The sequence below is a fragment of the Chiloscyllium punctatum genome, chromosome 7 (genome assembly GCF_047496795.1).
Source record: "Chiloscyllium punctatum isolate Juve2018m chromosome 7, sChiPun1.3, whole genome shotgun sequence".
Lineage (NCBI taxonomy): Eukaryota > Metazoa > Chordata > Chondrichthyes > Orectolobiformes > Hemiscylliidae > Chiloscyllium > Chiloscyllium punctatum.
This window is the reverse complement of record NC_092745.1, coordinates 119,102,042-119,119,792: the sequence shown is the minus strand read 5'-3', so window position 1 is coordinate 119,119,792 and position 17,751 is coordinate 119,102,042. Positions and strand designations below refer to the sequence as shown.

Here is a 17,751-nt window from a genome sequence, read left to right as displayed (position 1 = left end):
ATCCCTAATCAGTCCTTGCCTTTCCAAATGCATAGGAATCCTGTCCCTCAGGATTCCTGAAGAAGTGCTCATGCCCGAAACGTCGATTCTCCTGTTCCTTGGATGCTGTCTGACCTGCGCTTTTCCGGCAACACATTTTCACCTCTGGATTCCCTCCAACAATCTGCCCACCACCGACGTCAGGCTCACTGGTCTCTAGTTCCCTGGCTTGTCTTTACCACCCTTCGTAAACAGTGGCACCACGTTTGCCAACCTCCAGTCTTCCGGCATCTCACCTGTGACTATCGATGATATAAATATCTCAGCAAGAGGCCCAGTAATCACTTCTCTAGCTTCCCACAGAGTTCTCTGATCACGTCCTGGGGATTTATTCACCTTTACCCGTTTCAAGACATCCAGCACTTCCTCCTCTTGTAATATGGACATTTTGCAAGATGTCACCATCTATTTCCCTACTGTCTACAGCTTCCATATCCTTTTCCACAGTAAATACTGATGCAAAATACTCACTCAGTATCTCCCCTATTTTCTGCAGCTCCACACAAAGGCTGCCTTGCTGATCTTTGAGGGGCCCTATTCTCTTCCTGGTTCCCCTTTTGTCCTTAATGTATTTGTAAAAACCCATTGGATTCTCCTTAACTCTCTCTGCCAAAGCTATCTCGTGTCCTCTTTTTGCCCTCCTGATTTCCCTCAAGTGAAGGCTCAGGGTGCTTGAGCGTTACAAGCTAGCCAGGAAAAACCTAAAGAGAGAACGAAGACCAAGAAGGGGTCATGAGAAGTCATTGGCAGATAGAATCTAGGAAAACCTTAGGTATGTCAGGAAGAAAAGAATGGCCCTAATCTTACTCTAGTCAATCAAGGATAATGGTGGAAAGTTATGTGTGGAGTTCGAAGAGGTAGAAGTGCTAAATGAATATTTTTCGTCGGTATTCACATTGGAAAAAGATAATGTCGAGGAGAATGCTGAGGTACAGGCTACTGGACTAGACAAGACTGAGGTTCACAAAGAGGTTTTAGCAACTCTGGAAAGTGTGAAAATAGATAAGTCCCATGTGCCAGGTGTGATTTATCCTGGGAATCTCTGGGAAGCCAGGGAGGATATTGCACAGTTTTTTGGCTTTGATCTTTATGTTGTCATTGTTTACAGGAGTAGTGCTAGAAGACAGGAGTCATGATTTGGAGATGCTGGTGTTGGACTGGGGTGTACCAAGTTTAAAAATCTCACAAACTCCAGATTATAGACCAACAGCTTTAATTGAAAGCACTAGCTTTCAGAGCACCGTTCCAAAACACAACCACCTGATGAAGGAGCGGCACTCCGAAAGCTAGTGCTTCTAATTAAACCTGTTGGACTATACCCTGGTGTTGTGATTTTTAACAGAAGACAGGATGGTGGCAAATGTTGCTCCCTTGTTCAAGAAGGAGAGTAGAGCCAACCCTGTTAATTATAGACCATTCAGTTTTAGATTAGATTAGATTACTTACAGTATGGAAACAGGCCCTTCGGCCCAACAAGTCCACACCGCCCCGCCGAAGCGTAACCCACCCATACCCCTACATCTACATCTAGATCTACATCTACCCCTTACCTAACACTACGGGCAATTTAGCATGGCCAATTCACTTGACCTGCACATCTTTGGACTGTGGGAGGAAACCGGAGCACCCGGAGAAAACCCACGCAGACACGGGGAGAACGTGCAAACTCCACACAGTCAGTCGCCTGAGGCGGGAATTGAACCCGGGTCTCTGGCGCTGTGAGGCAGCAGTGCTAACCACTGTGCCACCGTGCCGCCCAGTTGTGGGTATAGGATTAGAAAAGCGTGAGAGAAAATTTATAATCTAGAGGAATAAGTTGATTAGGGATAGTCAGCACTGTTTTATGAAGGGTAGGTTGTGCCTCACGAACTTTTTATTGAGTTCTTTTAAGAAGGTAACTAAACAGATGGATGAGGATAAAGTGGTTGATGTGGTGTATATGGATGTGCTTGATAAGGTTCTCACGGAAGGCTATTGCACAAAGTACGGAGGCATGGGATTGAGGATGATTTTAGCAGATTGATCAGAAATTGGCTAGCTGAAAGAAGACAGAGGACGGTGGTTGATGGGAAGTGTTCATCCTGGATTCAGTTACTAGTGGTATACGGCAAGGATCGGTTTTGGGTCCACTGCTGTTTGCCATTTTTATAAATGACCTGGATGAGGGCGTAGAAGGATAGCTTTGTAAATTTGCAAATGACGCTAAGGTTGGTGGAGTTGTGGACAATGCTGAAGGAGGTTGCAGCTTACAGAGGGACATTGATAAGCTGCAGAGCTGGGCTGAGGTGGTAAATGGAGTTAATGCAGAAAAGTGCGAAGTGATTCAATTTGGAAGATGTAACAGTAATGCAGAGTACTGAGCTAATGGTAAGATTCTTGGCAGTGCTGATGAGCAGAGAGATCTGTGTCAGTGTACATAAATCCCTGAAAGTTGTCACCCACATTGATAGGGTTGATAAAAGGGCATATGATGTGTTAGCTTTTGTTGGCAGAGGGATTGAATTTTGGAACCATGAGGTCATGTTGCGGCCGTACAAAATTCTGGTGTAGCTGCACTTGGTGTTGCGTACAATTCTGGTCAGCACATTGTATGAAGGATGTGGAAGCTTAGGAAAGGGTTCAGTGGAGATTTATTAGTATGTTGCCTGGTATAGAGGGAAGGTCTTATGAGAAAAGGCTGAGGAACTTGAGACTGTTTCCTTTAGAAGTTTGAGAGGTGACTTAATTGAGACATACAAGATAATCAGAGGGTTAGATAGGGTAGATAGTGAGAGCTTTTTTCCTCCGATGGTGATGGCTAGTCTAAACTGAGGGGTGATAGATCTAGGACAGATGTCAGAGCTAGTTTTTATTTATTTACAGTAGTAAGGGCATGGAATGGCCTGCCTGCAACAGTCATAGACTCACCAACTTCAAATGGTCATTGGATAAACATGGATGAAAATGGGATAGTGTAGGTTAGATGGGCTTCAGATTGTTGCACTGACCTGTGTAACCATCGAGGGTCGAAGGGCTTGTACTGTGCTGTAATGTTCTTTTGTTCTTTACTGTGTAACATGTTCATCTAAATTGGTCCCAGTGTTTCTCCCGACTGAAATCTTCCCTCTCGCAGCATATCTTAAATTAGGCAAATACAGCAGGCGAACGCGCTGTGTAGCTGCTTGCACTCTTACTCGAGCTCTCTCTCTCCTGTATTAACATTTAACTCTTTCTTATCATGTATGCTACACGTTTTGTTGTTTTCAGACTACTACTTTTGTCATGTCTTTGTTGTCGCCATCATCACCCTCGTCTGTATGCATTGCTAAATGTCCAACTGAGTGCCATTGACTTGACACATTCCTGGCACTGCCTTCAGCTTCCTTCTGGGTGTCTGCCCATTTCCTCTCCATCTATTTTGCTATCAGCTGACCACATTCTGGATCCTATGGTCCAGGAGACTTTCCTGTCTCTGTGCTTTGCACAGAACCTTTCTACCATAAGGTTAGAAACTCTCAGCATGTGTTTAAGCTGCAAATATAAAGTTGAAAATCTCTCGATACCAGTTTACAGTCCAATAGGTTTATTTGGAAGCACTTGGACTATAACGTGGTGTTGTGTGATTTTTAACTTGTACACCCCAGTCCAATATCAGCATCTCCAAATCAGGCCTGCAAATATAAATCAGCATGGCACAAGAACTGTAGGCTACAGGTCCTAGCTGCTCCTCTATTCAAACTTCGTTTTCAAAAGTAAAATACCCTGTGCTTACTCGTTAACAGATGCTTTAATGTACATTTTAAGTTGGACTGCCACTCTTTTTCCATTTACTTCTCAAAGCAAGCTCTTCAAAACTAAACTGTTAATCAAGATTAACAAGAACTACTCTGAAATAATGTCACAGGTTTTAAATAAAATCTACATACTTGTATAACAACAAAGTGCTGGAAATGTTCAGATTTGTCATCACTTGCGAAAAGACAAACAGTGTGAATGGTTGAGCTCTAATGTGACCCAAGTAATTGTCTTAGAGGTCTGATTCTCCATTTTTTAGTGGATGTAAGTGTTCACATTATTATTTAGTTGCTCAGTTTCTGCACTTTCTGATGCACTTTGCAGTTCTCCTAGCTCAGTATCCCATTTTTGAGGCACTTTTCCAAAAGCTTTATGAAAGTGATGACTTGTCTAATTAATAGGTAAGCCACAGGTGACTTTTCCAGTAGCAGCGTTGGTGCCCTTTGCTGCTGTTTTTTGTCTAATTCGTTAAACCTTGATCTACTTCAGCTTACATGGCTTGATGTTATAGTCATAGAGACTTAACCAAGCTGGGAATGATTGATTGAGATCTGAATGTTCAGGGTTATAGGTTCTTTTGCAAAGGTGGGGAAAAGTAGGCATTTGTTGGGCTGGGTAAAAACAGCACTCCTGTTAAACTCTTTTATATTAGAAAAGGAATTTCAGTAAGGGTAATCAAGCTGCAGGAATGTATGGAAGGATGAAACAACCTGAGAGGTTTAAGTCCTATCTTATATGCCTCACAACTCATTGGAAGGTATTCCCTATTCATGGCATTAATTTAGTAATGAAGTTCTGATATCACTTTTTTTTAAAAAAAAAGCTAGTGATTTTTAAGAAGATTTTGTAGCTCAGGTTGATAAGTCTATAAATTAGCTCACTGAGCTTGAACCTTCAAGCTCCACGAGCTAACTTACAATAAATAAAGCTACCTGTGTCATCTCGTTCCTGCCTCAGTCGAAGCAAAACACTGAGATACAGTATAGTTTTACCTCCTGCATCTTTATTTCGTGCCCTGGAGGGAGGGAGAACGATCGTCCATGTGCACAGAGACATGAATTCTCTGTCTTCTGGAAGAGCAATTTCTTAATGAATTTTACAGTCATTTTACAGAAAGGAGCGTCCAGATAAGGCAGCATACATATTGATTGGGTGACCGTTAGAAGCAGCAAGTGTTAATAGTAAAGATCAAGCCATCTGCTGTTACACAATGAAGAACTGGCTTCACATAATGAATACTTTTCACCTTGTTAAACTGACCTTACATACTGAATGCTTCCAATATTGCTAAATGGCTTTACATCATGAATGTTTTTCCACCTTGTTAATCAACTACCCTTGATTCCAGCACCTCATTGTTTACTGCAAGTTCTTATCTGATCTGAGTTATGCTTAGCTGAAGCTCTTGTTTCTCAACTTAACTCTTTCCCTACCTGCTCATGCCCTATACACATTCTCACCACCTGTTACTCAGTCTGCTCATGCTTTTGAGGGAATAGTCTCCCAACTCCAATGAACAATGTAAAGGTCCAAGAGCTCAAGTGGTACCTCTCCCACCTCTATAAGAAATGTAATGGGTTTGGGTTTTTGGGGGGAGGGTGGCATTTATATCAGAGCAGACAGCCTTTTATTTTGATGGTTTTGTTTATTTTGATCATTGGGGAGGTATATTAAACTGTGGCTTGTAAATATGGCTTGGATCATCTGAAGAGGAAACATTTGCAGAGCATCAGGGGAGATACTGGTGAGTGCTACTAGGTATTTGTTCTTGCAGAGAGTCAACATAGTAATGACATAATGAAATAGCCTCCTGCATTGTAAATCTGTTTACTTGTATATGGTTTTATCAGTGAGTGTCACTGCCTAAAGCTGTCAGGTGCATACCATCTTCAAGACTGTGTGTGTGTGTGTGTGTGTGTGTGTGTGTGTGTGTGTGTGTGTGTGTGTGTGTGTCTATCTATGCCCAGATGAAAAGCTGTCATTTCATATAGTCACCATTTCTCCTTGTGAGTGTGATCTTGCAACTGTCCAATTTCAATGAATATCAATTGGGTTAAGCAGTTTAGTGTTATGTATGTAGTATTGAATTCTCATGGAGGTTCTGCCTCCTTTTATAGTTATCGTTTGTTACTTGCAGTGCCACACACTGACCCAAATAGACAGGAAAATTCAAATTGATAACCTTTGGAAGTTTTGAGATTTCTGTGGCCAAAGAAATATTAAACTGGAAAACAAATTACTTCACTTACAAGAAAATTAATCAGGGAATGGAGAAAGATTTAAACTGGTAGGGTGGAAGGAACAAGTTCAATTTCATCTTAAACTGCATTATGTTATGGTCATGAAGACTTAACCAAGCTGTGAATGATTGAGATCTAAATGTTCAGAGTTATAGGTTCTTTTGCAAAGATGGGGAAAATTGGACAGGTTTTGGGATGGGAGGGAGTAACCCTCCTTTCTACTGTAGAAGTGTGTTGTCAGAAGGAATTTCTGTAAGGTTAATCAATCTGCAGAAATATACATAAGTAAAGTTTATGCAGGAACCTGAAAGATTTAAGTTTTTGTAGTAATTGTCTTCAAATGTAGTGCTGCTCTGAAGAGTGCAGGGATAGAAGGACCTGGTGGGTTCAAGTGCATACGTTTTTGTTTTTGAACATTACAGAATATTTTGAGAAAGCAGTTACACAAAACCTCCCATGTTTTGCTAAAAAGCAGGGATGTAGTCCAAAATTATGAATTGGATCTAGTTCTGTTCACTGCGTTTTTAGGAAGGATGTGAATGCCCCAGGAAGGGTACAGAAGAAATTTACAATGTTTCCAATGATAAAGGAACTTCTCTGTAAGGCTTAGTATCAGAATGGTTCTAGTGATCGGCAAATACAGCTGAAGACTAGATTGGAGAAACTCATGGTATTCTTTATGGTCCAAAGGTGATTGAGGGGAGATTTGTTGGGAGGTGTACAGAACCAAGCAGTGTTAAGTAATGTCGACTGGGAAAATAACTGTTTCCATGAGGCTATTGTACATGGACTAGAGGAATCCATATTCTGTGTATTTAGGTAAGAGAGAGGGGGATGTGAAGAAGATTTTTTTTTAAATGCAATGAGCAGCAAAGAGCTGGAACTTGCTGCCTAAAAGGGTTGTAGAAGTGAAGATGAGTAAAGATTTCAAAAGGAAATTGGATGGACATTTGAGGGAAATAAACTTAGCAGGTGACAAGTACTTGATCGGCCAAATGTCCTTTTGCTGTGCTGCTATGACTGACTTCCTGAGTTTAGACCTTGATATATTTGATCATTCCTTAATGAAGGAACTGTTTGAAAAAAGAGGTTAAAGGAAGATCCAAATGTGATTAACGGTTAGTCAGAAAATGACAAGCTTCTTGCTGAAGGAAAGATTCTGTTTGTCAACATGTGGCAAGTGTTCTGTTGCCCTGTGCTATGTGCTCTGAACTTCTCTATATGTTGTTGGTTTGGATTGAAAAATAGACAAGTGGATTATCCACGTTTACAGACCACACCAGGTTGTAAGGCACAGTAATTTGTGTAGGAAGGTTATGGTCATAAAAAGGAGAAACAGAGGGCTGCAGGTGCTGGAAAGACACAACCAGTCAGGCAGCATCTGAGGAGCAGGAGAATCAACGTTTCTGGTATAAGCCCTTCATCAGAAATGAGATGGGGGAGAAGGTGATAGGGTGGAATGGGTAGATGGGAAAAGTGATAGACAGGTCAAGAGGGCAGTGCCAATTTGGAGACTTGGGACTGGGAAAATGTGTGGGAAGGAGAGGAAACTGGCGAAATCCACATTTATCCTGTGTGGTTGCAGGGTCCCAAGTACTTGCAGGCGTCAGGTGGTAAGGGTTTGGTGATGGTGGAGGCCCCCCAAGACCTGCATGTCTTTGGTGGAGTGGAAGGGGGAGTTGAAGTGCCCGGCCACAGGGTGGTGGGGTTGGTTGGGACAGATGTCCCAGAGATGACCCACAAGTTGGCGACCTGTCTCCATGTAGAGGAGGCCACATTGTGTGCAGCGGGTACAGTAGATGTCATTGGTAAACTGGTACAGGTAAATTTCTGTCTGATGTGGAAGGATCCTTTGGGGCCTTGGACAGAGGTGAGGGGAGGGGGGTGAGGTGTGGGTGTAGATTTTGCCGTTCTTGCTGTGGCAGGGTAAGCTGCTGGGAGTGGGGTGTGGCCTGGTGGTGGGGCGTGCATCTGATGAGGGAGGCACGGAGAGAACGGTCTCTCCAGAAAGCTGATAGGGGTGCGGAGAAAAATATGTCCGTAATGGTGGGGTCTATTTATAGGTGGCGGTGGACGATGGAAAGTACACTAAGGTTGGTGGGGTGGAAGGTGAGGATGGGGGAGGGGGTTCCATCCTTGTTGGGTTGGGAGGAGTGGAGGTTCAAGAGCGGAGATGTGGGAAGTGGAGGAGATATGCTGGAGGGCATCGTCAACCATGTGGGAGGGGAAGGGGAAATTGCGATCTTTGAAGAAAGAGGCCATGCTCATTCCTGATGAAGGGCTTATGCCTGTAACGTCGGTTCTCCTTCTCGGGTGCTGCCTGACCTGCTATGTCTTTCCAGCACCCCACTCTCTACTATGGTCATTAAAAAGTCATAGTGGTCAGAATTGTGGGAGGTGGATTTCCACGTAGCTGAGTGAGATTATCTACATGAATCAAAGGAAGATAAATTAGAATGTTAATTGTGAAGGTGAGCAGATATAATTTAGTGTCCATAGTGATTTTTTTTTGTGTCTAAAAAGGCTGATAGAATATTGGCCTTTATCTCTGAGACTTTGGAATGCACAAGTTAACTATGCTTCAGTTAATCACATCTTTGGTCAGGTCATATCTACACTTTTTTGAGCACAAATTTCAAAAAGATAACATTGGGTTTTGAAGGAATGCTGTGCAGACTTATTAAACGTCAGTGTTGTTTTGAAGAGCAAGTTTGAGACATGTTGCAGAAACTTCATATTACTTATGAGTTGAGAAAGGTGATGGAGTCTAATCGTGTTTTAAAAATAAAGCAGCTCATTGGGAAGTTGCAGCAATAGTTCCCTCTGTAGAGTTCAGAATGATGAGTTAGAATCTCAAATTTAGACCTGAGTGATCCATGTGAAATTGGGAATCACATTTTTCTCATACAAAGCGATGGAAATCTGAAATGTTCCCCAAAAAAGCTGTTGATACTGGATCATTTGAAATGCTCAAGTTCGGAATAGACTTTTGAATTAATACGGTAATAATGCTGAGGGGCAAATGCATTTGAGATACTGATCTAATTTAATATCTTGTTTAGTTGGGATCTTTGGATCAGGCTTAAGTGACTCAATGATCCTGATCCTATTTTCTTATGTGGAACGTTAATATACCTATATCTAACTGCATTTGGATATACTTTGCATAGGAGTTTCTTTGTCACCAGGTTGGAGATTCGGGTTAGCTCCTCTGCCACTTTATTCCCTTTCCCCAAGTTCATTGGGCTGGGGTGTATACTCTTTTGAAATTAGAATGAGATTTGATTATCTTGAAATATACAAGAGCATGAAATTATGTCAGGGCAGATATAGAGAGGGTGTTTCTTCTTGAAAAGGTTAGAACTAAGGGCCACCGTTTTAATAAGCAAAAGTAGATTTCCTTTCAAAACAATGAGATGGTTGGTCAATGGAATTTTCTTTCTCAAATCACTGGTTGTTGACCTTTGACAGACAATGGAGTCTAGGGCTATGGAAGCAGATGACAAGTGGCCTTGAGACCATAACCAGCTCTGCCGCGATCATCTTGAATGACCGAGCAGGCTTAAAGGGCCAAACAGCCTATTTCTGCTCTTAAATCATGTGTATTGATGAATCTGTGGATGAGTGCCATGCCTCTCGGAATTCCCTGGCTGTTCTCTATTTGGCTTGTCCTGTAATAGTGGTGTTGTCCCAGTCAAACTCATGTTGCCTGTCATCTGCGTGATTTGCTACTAAGGATAGCTGGTCGTGTTGTTTCGTGGCTAGTTGGTGTTCATGGATATGGATCGTTAGCTGTCTTCCTGTTTGTCCTTTGTAGTGTTTTGGGCAGTCCTTGCATGGAATTTTGTACACTTCGTTGGTTTTGATCATGCTGGGTATCGGGTCCTTTGTCCTGGTGAGTTGTTGTTTGAGAGTGGCTGTTGGTTTGTGTGCTGTTATGAGTCCTAGTGGTTGCAGTAGTCTGGCTGTCAGTTCAGAAATGTTTTTGATGTACGGTAGTATGGCTAGTCCTTTGGGTTGTGGCATGTCGTCATTCCGTTGTCTTTCCCTTAAGCATCTGTTGATGAAATTGCGGGGGTATCTGTTTTTGGCGAATACGTTGTAGAGGTGTTCTTTTTGCAGTTCTGGTGAGCTGCAGTGTGTTGTGGCCCTTTTGAATAGTGTCCTGATGCAGCTTCTTGTGTGTGTGTGTGTGTGTGTGTGTGTGTGTGTGTGTGTGTGTGTGTGTGTTGGGGTGGTTGCTTTCATAGTTCAGGACTTGGTCTGTGTGTGTGGCTTTCCTGTATACCTTTTGTGGTGAATTCTCAGTTTGGTGTTCTCTGTACCATCACGTTGAGGAATGGGAGTTGGTTGTCTTTTTCTTCCTCTCTAGTGAATCTGATTCCAGTGAGTGTGGCGTTGATGATCCGGTGTGTGTTCTCTATTTGTGTTTTTAATGGTTACGAAGGTGTCATCTACATATCTGACCCAGAGTTTGGGTTGAATTTGCGGTAAGACTGTTTGTTCTAACCTTTGCATTACTGTTTCTGCTATGAGTCCAGAGATGGGTGAGCCCATGGGTGTGCCATTGATTTGTTCATATATTTGGTTGTTGAATGTGAAGTGTGTTGTGAGGCACAGGTCCAGTAGTTTGAGTATGCTGTCTTTGTTGATAGGTTCCCTGTCTTGTTGTCTGTTCTGTATGTCCAGCAGGTTGGCTATTGTTCCTCTGGCTAGGGTTTTGTCGATTAGAGGTGAACAGTGCCGTTACATCGAATGAGACCATCGTTTCTTTCTTGTCTATGTGTATATTTCTGATGACCAGCTATCCTCAGTAGCAAATCACGCAGATGACAGGCAATATGAGTTCAACTGGGACAACACTACTATTATAGAACAAGCCAAACAGAACAGCCAGGGAATTCCTAGAATCTGTGGATGAGTGCCATGCCTCTATCAACAAACGCATCGACTTGGACCCAATATACTGGCCACTGCAGCGGACAGCTTGAACTGACAACCGGAAGCAGCAGAAACAAACCACTATAAATGCTGGAGGAAACATCACAGAAGCGCTTCACAGAAGGCTCCCAAACACTGAGGATGTCACCTAGACAGGGGATGAAACATCTGCAACACAAATTCCCAGCTCGGCGAACAGAACCACAACAACGAGCACCCAAGCTACAAATCTTCTCACATACTTTATCTATGGGTCCCCACCTCCTCCTTTGTTCAATCCTATTCCCATTACTAACTAGCTGACTTCTGTTGTTGACTCCCAAACTACATGACTTTTGATTCTTTCCCCCTTTCTGTTCAGGTATTTCTCATGTCCTCCGAATTACCATTATTAGATTACCCACAGTGTGGAAACAGGCCCTTCGGCCCAACAAGTCCACACTGATCTTGCTAAGAGTAACTCGTCCAGACTCCATTTCCCTCTGACTAATGCACCTAACTCTATGGACAATTTAGCACGACCAATTCGCCTGACCTGCACATCTTTGGACTGTGGGAGGAAACCCAAGCAGACACTGTGCAAACTCCACACACAGTCGCTCGAGGCTGGAATCGAACCTGGGATCCTCATTCTGTGAGGCAGCAGTGCTAAGCACTGAGTCACAGTGCCCAAAAAAACCCTTGACATCCTACTTCCTTTCAAGTTATCAGTCCATCTTCAACTCACTTTTCCTCTCAAGTATTTGAATGTTTCTGCCCCTCAAATTATTTCCTAGATTTATTTATAATTCTAATTGAAACCTTCCAATGTTTCCACCTCTCCCAATATATTAAAATGACTCAAAGTCCCAAATGGAATCCTGTGTGACTCTCCCCTCACTTGTCATTCTTCAGTCTGCAACCTTTGACACAGTGATGCTCCACAATCCTGTTTCAGTATTGCCCAAGTGAGAGGGGCAGTCAGTTTGTATTCAGTCTTACCTATTGAATCATAGCCAGGGAATTGCCACCAATAGTTTCTCTTTCTGTTCCTGCGCAGTTGCCCTTTGGTGTCCGAAGGAATCTATCTTTTGGAGCCTTCCTATTTCTCTGTACATGCTGCCCTTCGGCAATGTTTCCAAAGCACATCAATTACTATGTATATTGAGGTGACGTCCAGCTCAACCATCTCTCTTGTCCCAGTCTATTATTTCTAAATTGTCCTGTAACCAATACTGTACGTCTTTGGTTATTACTACAAATTCCACTCCTTCACCACTGATGATATCTTCTCCCTGATAACAAGCTGAGACTGAACCATAATGTTGCTATTTCTGTGCCATAATTAATCCCAAAATCGGCTTTCGACTACAAATTTGCTTTTATCAAGAAGGCTTACTTTTACTTCTTAAACATCACCCCACTCCGTCCCTTCCAGCTCCTCTGCTGCTGAAGTTCTCATCCGTGTTTTTGTTACCTTTTATACTTTGTACTCTTTGCCGGCCTCCCAAATTCTATCCTCTGAGCTTGACATCATACTTGCCTGTGTCCTAACCTGCACCAGATTTCAAATGCCCATCATGCTTGTGCTTTTTGACCTGTGTCGGCTCGTGGTTAAGTAATATCCATTTTTAAAAAATCAATCTTTGCCCTGCCTCCTGTCTATTTCTCTTTTCCAGTCCTGAGAAAGCGTGTAGCCTAAGATGTGACACATTTGCTGCAGAGAATGTGGGAAATTGCTTGGTTCAGAAGAATTGGGGATACCTGTTCTTAGTGTCAGTGGATTGGTGTAAATAAGGTGATAATATTTGTTCACTTGTGGAATATGTGGCAGTAGTTCCTTCTCTCCCTGGAGGCAGGAGGTGCACATATTTCAAGTAGGATATTGGATAACTAAATTGTTGGTTTATATTGAAGACTCTTAACGAAACTCATACTCCAATAGGAAAAGAACTTGTAATTTAATAAGCTGAGTGGAATATACATAATAGAACAATCTTGATACATTTTCATTTATTACTACACTGAGCAGATTTGAACTTATGAAGCTCAGTTCCCTTATCCTTGTCTGTGCTGGAATGTGAATGTCTCATTACCTTTTACAGTCTAGGAAATAGATGTTTGTGTGAGCGAGAGGGGTGAGCAAGAGAGGAAATATTCTTGTGTAAATTACATTCGTTGATTGAAAGGTTCAAGGGACACCAGAGAGAGCGAGACGGAAGCTGGTGGAAAATTAACCCTTTGTGGTCTGATTTGAGTGAACACAATCGTGTCATGGATTGAATGCTTGTGTGTTGTTCCCGGGAGCTCGGGATTCAGGAATGTTATGAACTTAATTTGCATTCTGGGAATCTAAGATTTTTTTTAAAAGAAAAAGCCATTTTGTCAGACAATGATACTGAACATGTTAGCTGCGCAAGGTTACCTCATGATCTTTTCACTAGTCTCATTATGATGTACTAGCCAAAGCAACTTGACCATTTGGCCTGGCTGGATCAAGGTTTCCCACTTTGACATGCATATAGCTTAATTAGTCAATCAGACCTGTCAATGAGTTTCTATTCCTCTACAAACTTTTTTGCCATTTTACTGCCGCTTATCTGACTAAGGACATATGGCGTTTTTGTAATTTTAATACCAAATTCTGTATAAAAGACAGTTTGTTTGCAGCAATAAGGAGAGTACTCTAAGAGAGCTCTTGGGGGTAAGAGCTGGCATGCTACTTAGCTAATGGTTTTAGAAGGAGAAAGTGTGGACTGCAGATGCTGGAGATCAGAGCTTAAAATGTGTTGCTGGAAAAGCGCAGCAGGTCAGGCAGCATCAAAGGAGCAGGAGAATCGACATTTCAGGCATAAGCCCTTTAGGAATGGTTTTAGAACCTTAGCTGAAGCCTAGCTTGTTATAGTGTAACATTGATGCCATTGGTAAAGTAATAATTTAAACTAAACTGTCTGTAAAAGTCTTATATTCCAGACTACTACAGAGTACTATCTCTGGGACAAACCAAGAGAGGCTACAGGTAGAGTTCATCAGGTATTCCCTGAGCCATCTCGAATAGGTACTTCAACAGTCCCACAAGGTGTCTGTGTTCATCTGGTTAATGAGTAAAACTGATTTAATCATTACAACATTAGATCTGAAACCACACCATCTTTCCTTAATACTACTTTGGCTAAACTTTTGATCAGCTTTCTTACTTCCTTCCATAACAAGATGTAATTTTGTTTTATCTCTCTTTGTGGAGCCCTTGGAATATTTTATTGTATCAAAGGTACTATATAAAGTTGTTGTGAACAACCCCGGCTTTATAATTTAGAAAATATCGATCCTTCTGTTTCCAACATTTAAAGGTTCTGTTTGTTTTTGAACAGCTCAAGGAAACTTGGTAGAAGCCACTATCTAATTGTACTTGTTCCAGTCATATGTATCAGGGGTATGGGGTTGCCAAGGACCAGTGAGCAATAGTAACCACAAACCATTGATTGTTCCACAGACAAATGACAGTGCTCAAGATCAAAGGGTATGGTATCCTAAAGCAACAGTCCCTTTCGTTAGATAAAGGATGAATAAGTCATTGTTAAAATACCAAATCCTTGCCCCCTTTTCCTGACTTGCCTTTATTAACATTGAGTAATACACATCTGAGTCAACGATCTATTTGATCACAAGCAAATGAGCTATCATGGAGATTTGAAAGCTATGTGCAGACAGTCGCTTGCATGCTGACCATTTTAGTATGACACCTTTTGAAAGACCTCTTCATATTATATTTTGTATTTCGTTAATTCACCTTTTTTCCTATGCCAAGATTTGAACTTCCGGCTGCTATTTTTCAGTCATTGAACATTTGCTGACCAGCTAGTGGTGGTATTGCTGGACTTTTAATCCAGAAAGCCAGACAGCGTTTTGGGGACCAGGGTTTGGATCCCACAATGGCAGATGTTAGCATTTGAATTCGATTTTTTTTAAAAGTATATATCTGGAATTGAATCTAATGATGGCCATGAGTCGATTGCCGATTGTCGTAAAAACTAATCTGGTTCACTAATATCCTTTTAGGGAAGGAAACTGCCCCCTTACCTGATCTGGACTACATGTGACTCCACACCTGCAGCAATGACTCTTTACTGCCTTCTGGGCAATTGGGGATGGGCAACAACTCTGGCCTGGTTAATGACACCCACAGAACATAAGAACGTTACAGCACAGTATGTGTCTTTCTGCCCTCCATGTTGTGCTGACCTGTGAAAATAATCTGCTCATCTAACCTACACTGTTCCATTATTATCCATATGTATATCCATTTAAATGCCCTTAACATCGGCAAGCCCACCACTTTTTCAGACAGGCTGTTTCACACCTCTTTGAATGAAGAAACTACTCCTAATGTCTGTCCTAAATCTCTTACTCTTCAATTTAAAGCTATGTCCCCTCGTGTTAGCCTTCACCATCTGAGGAAAAAGGCTCTCTCTGTCCACCCTATCTAACCCTTTGATTATCTTATACCTCATCCTGTCAATGAATTTTTAAAAAATGTTTGCTTCTCTAGTTACTATTTAAATCTATGAAGGGAAATTCTGTGGAATAAAACAAGCTGATTTTGCAATTTGGAAATACAGAAGATCAAGTGTTTCATGATTGTAATTGTGTGTGTGTGTGTGTGTGTGTGTGCATATTATGGTTATTGATGGTTACGTGCACTTGAGTCATTGCTTTCATTTTGTTGTTTTGTAATCTGAGAATATAGGATTGCAAATACTTTGCCTGAGACAGGGTAAGCACCAGAGAATTGCAGCTTTTTACATTGTTCTTTTTGTGTTGTGCATGCTGCTGTTTATATCATTTGAGTTAGTCAACAATCTTTTAAGCTGTGTAAGGATAGGATCTCAGACCACAACAGAGTCTTTCCCAAGCATTTTGATTTAATAGATGTACTTGGGTTCTGAAATAGGCAGGGCCAGTGTGGATCATTGAATGCTGTCATGGAGTTTAAATTCTTCAAAATTCGTTTTGAGATGGAAATTATTAATGTGGGACACCCTGGAGAGTAGTTACGTTGCTTCTTTGCTGAAAGTGGCAGTATGTCCTTGCTCTTTTCATTAGGGTAGAAAAATACATTTTGCCAACCCGATTCCCTTAGAGTATCACACCAAAGGATGACATTGTGACAGTTGATTTTTATTTTAAGAGAAAAGTTATAGCAAAGTTACTATTTTGATGCCCAGCACAATACATTTATGGAATTTCATATACAAGTCCTTGTCATTTCAGATTGTCCGCGAACCCCAGATACTCCCAACCCTGAGTCTACAAATAATAGTCGCATCGCTGCCTTGAGGAAGCAATTGGATATTGAGCTGAAAGTGAAGTTGGGAGCTGAGAATATGATTCAGATGTACTCCAATGGATCCTCCAAGGTTGGTTAATATGCTAAAATACACCTGCAGGATTGTGCACAATAGGACTATCTATATTCAAGCATAATCTATTTGAACTAAAACATGTCTATTTGCATGCTAATATGTCTTGTTTGTTTTAAATTGAGCCTGAACTGAAGTTTGATGCTAGCCTTTCAACAAAATTATGGAAATTGAGCATTTTGTTTGGCTAATGTCAGCTTATGCTGTATTCTGCAGTTCTTTTTCAAAAAACAACCTTTTGTATTAAGTAGTGTTTTTGCTACAGATCAAAAATAAATTTGGTAAAATTCTCCTTGAGGGCATTTTTAACTGATCTTACCAGCCTTGGTATATCCCAACAAGCTTATCTTCAGGTACCCATCCAACTGTGCAAGATCCCCAGATTGGTAGATCATGTTTGTATGAGGGTTTAGTGCAGTTCAAAAGCAGCTAAAGCACTTTCTATTGTACTGAAAACAGACTGGCATTAATACCTTCTCTAAGGGTTAAACTGGATGAGTTTCACTATTATCAATCAAAACCCTAATGGGAACTCATGGTTGTAGGGTGCTCTTGTGAGGTTGGAGCTATAATTGATGGGCTGAGGTGGTGTTAAACAGTATTTCCCAACTTTTTTATATTGTTACCCCATTTTAAGGTTTGGTGGAGTTTATGTTTGACAGCCGTGAGAATGCAGAATTTTTAAGTAACTTTGCTGCTTTTCAGGACAGAAGTTAGACCTGAAAGGTCAGTCAGTTAAACTATGTCCACTATTTAACAAAGAAAGCGAAGATATAAAAGGACCCACAGTTGTCAGTACAATTGCTCTGAGGAAGGATCACTCCAATCAGAGTTAACATTGATTTCTCTCCACGCATGCTGCCAGACCTGGTGACCTTTACCAGCAATTTTTGTTTTTGTTCACATTTGATAAGGTTCCACATGGTAGACTGGTCAGTAAAGTTAGATCACATGTAATCCAGGACAAGCTATAAAGTTGACTTGATATTAGTAGACAGAAGGTGGTGAGAGTAGGTTGCTTCTCAGATTAAAGGCTTGTGACAGGCGGTGTTCTGCAGGGATCAGTGCTGATGTTTGTCATTTATATTAATGATTTGGATGTGAATATAGGAGGCATGGTTAGTAAGTTTTCTGATGACACCCACATTGGTATAGTAGACTATGAAGAAGGTTTCCTCAGAATACAATAGAATCTTGATCAGTTGGGCCTGTAGGCGGCTGAGTGGCAGATGGATTCTAATATAGATAAATGTGAGGTGTTGCATTTTAGGAAGGTAAACAAGAGCCGGACCAACACAGTTATGGTAGGACTCCAGGGGGTATTGTCGAACAGAGACCTAAAGGATACCGGTACATAG

At 41.5% G+C, this 17,751-nt stretch overlaps 1 protein-coding gene across 2 annotated transcripts in view; it reads left to right on the top strand.

Annotated features, from left to right (window-relative positions):
• The window catches only part of LOC140480093 (serine/threonine-protein kinase N2-like), a 127,721-nt gene that overhangs the window by 67,664 nt on the left and 42,306 nt on the right, over nucleotides 1-17,751 (top strand). For both annotated transcript variants that reach the window (XM_072574733.1, XM_072574732.1), the window contains exon 3: nucleotides 16,245-16,390. In XM_072574733.1, coding sequence (XP_072430834.1) covers nucleotides 16,245-16,390 — 146 coding nt within the window. The remainder of the gene's footprint in view (nucleotides 1-16,244; nucleotides 16,391-17,751) is intronic.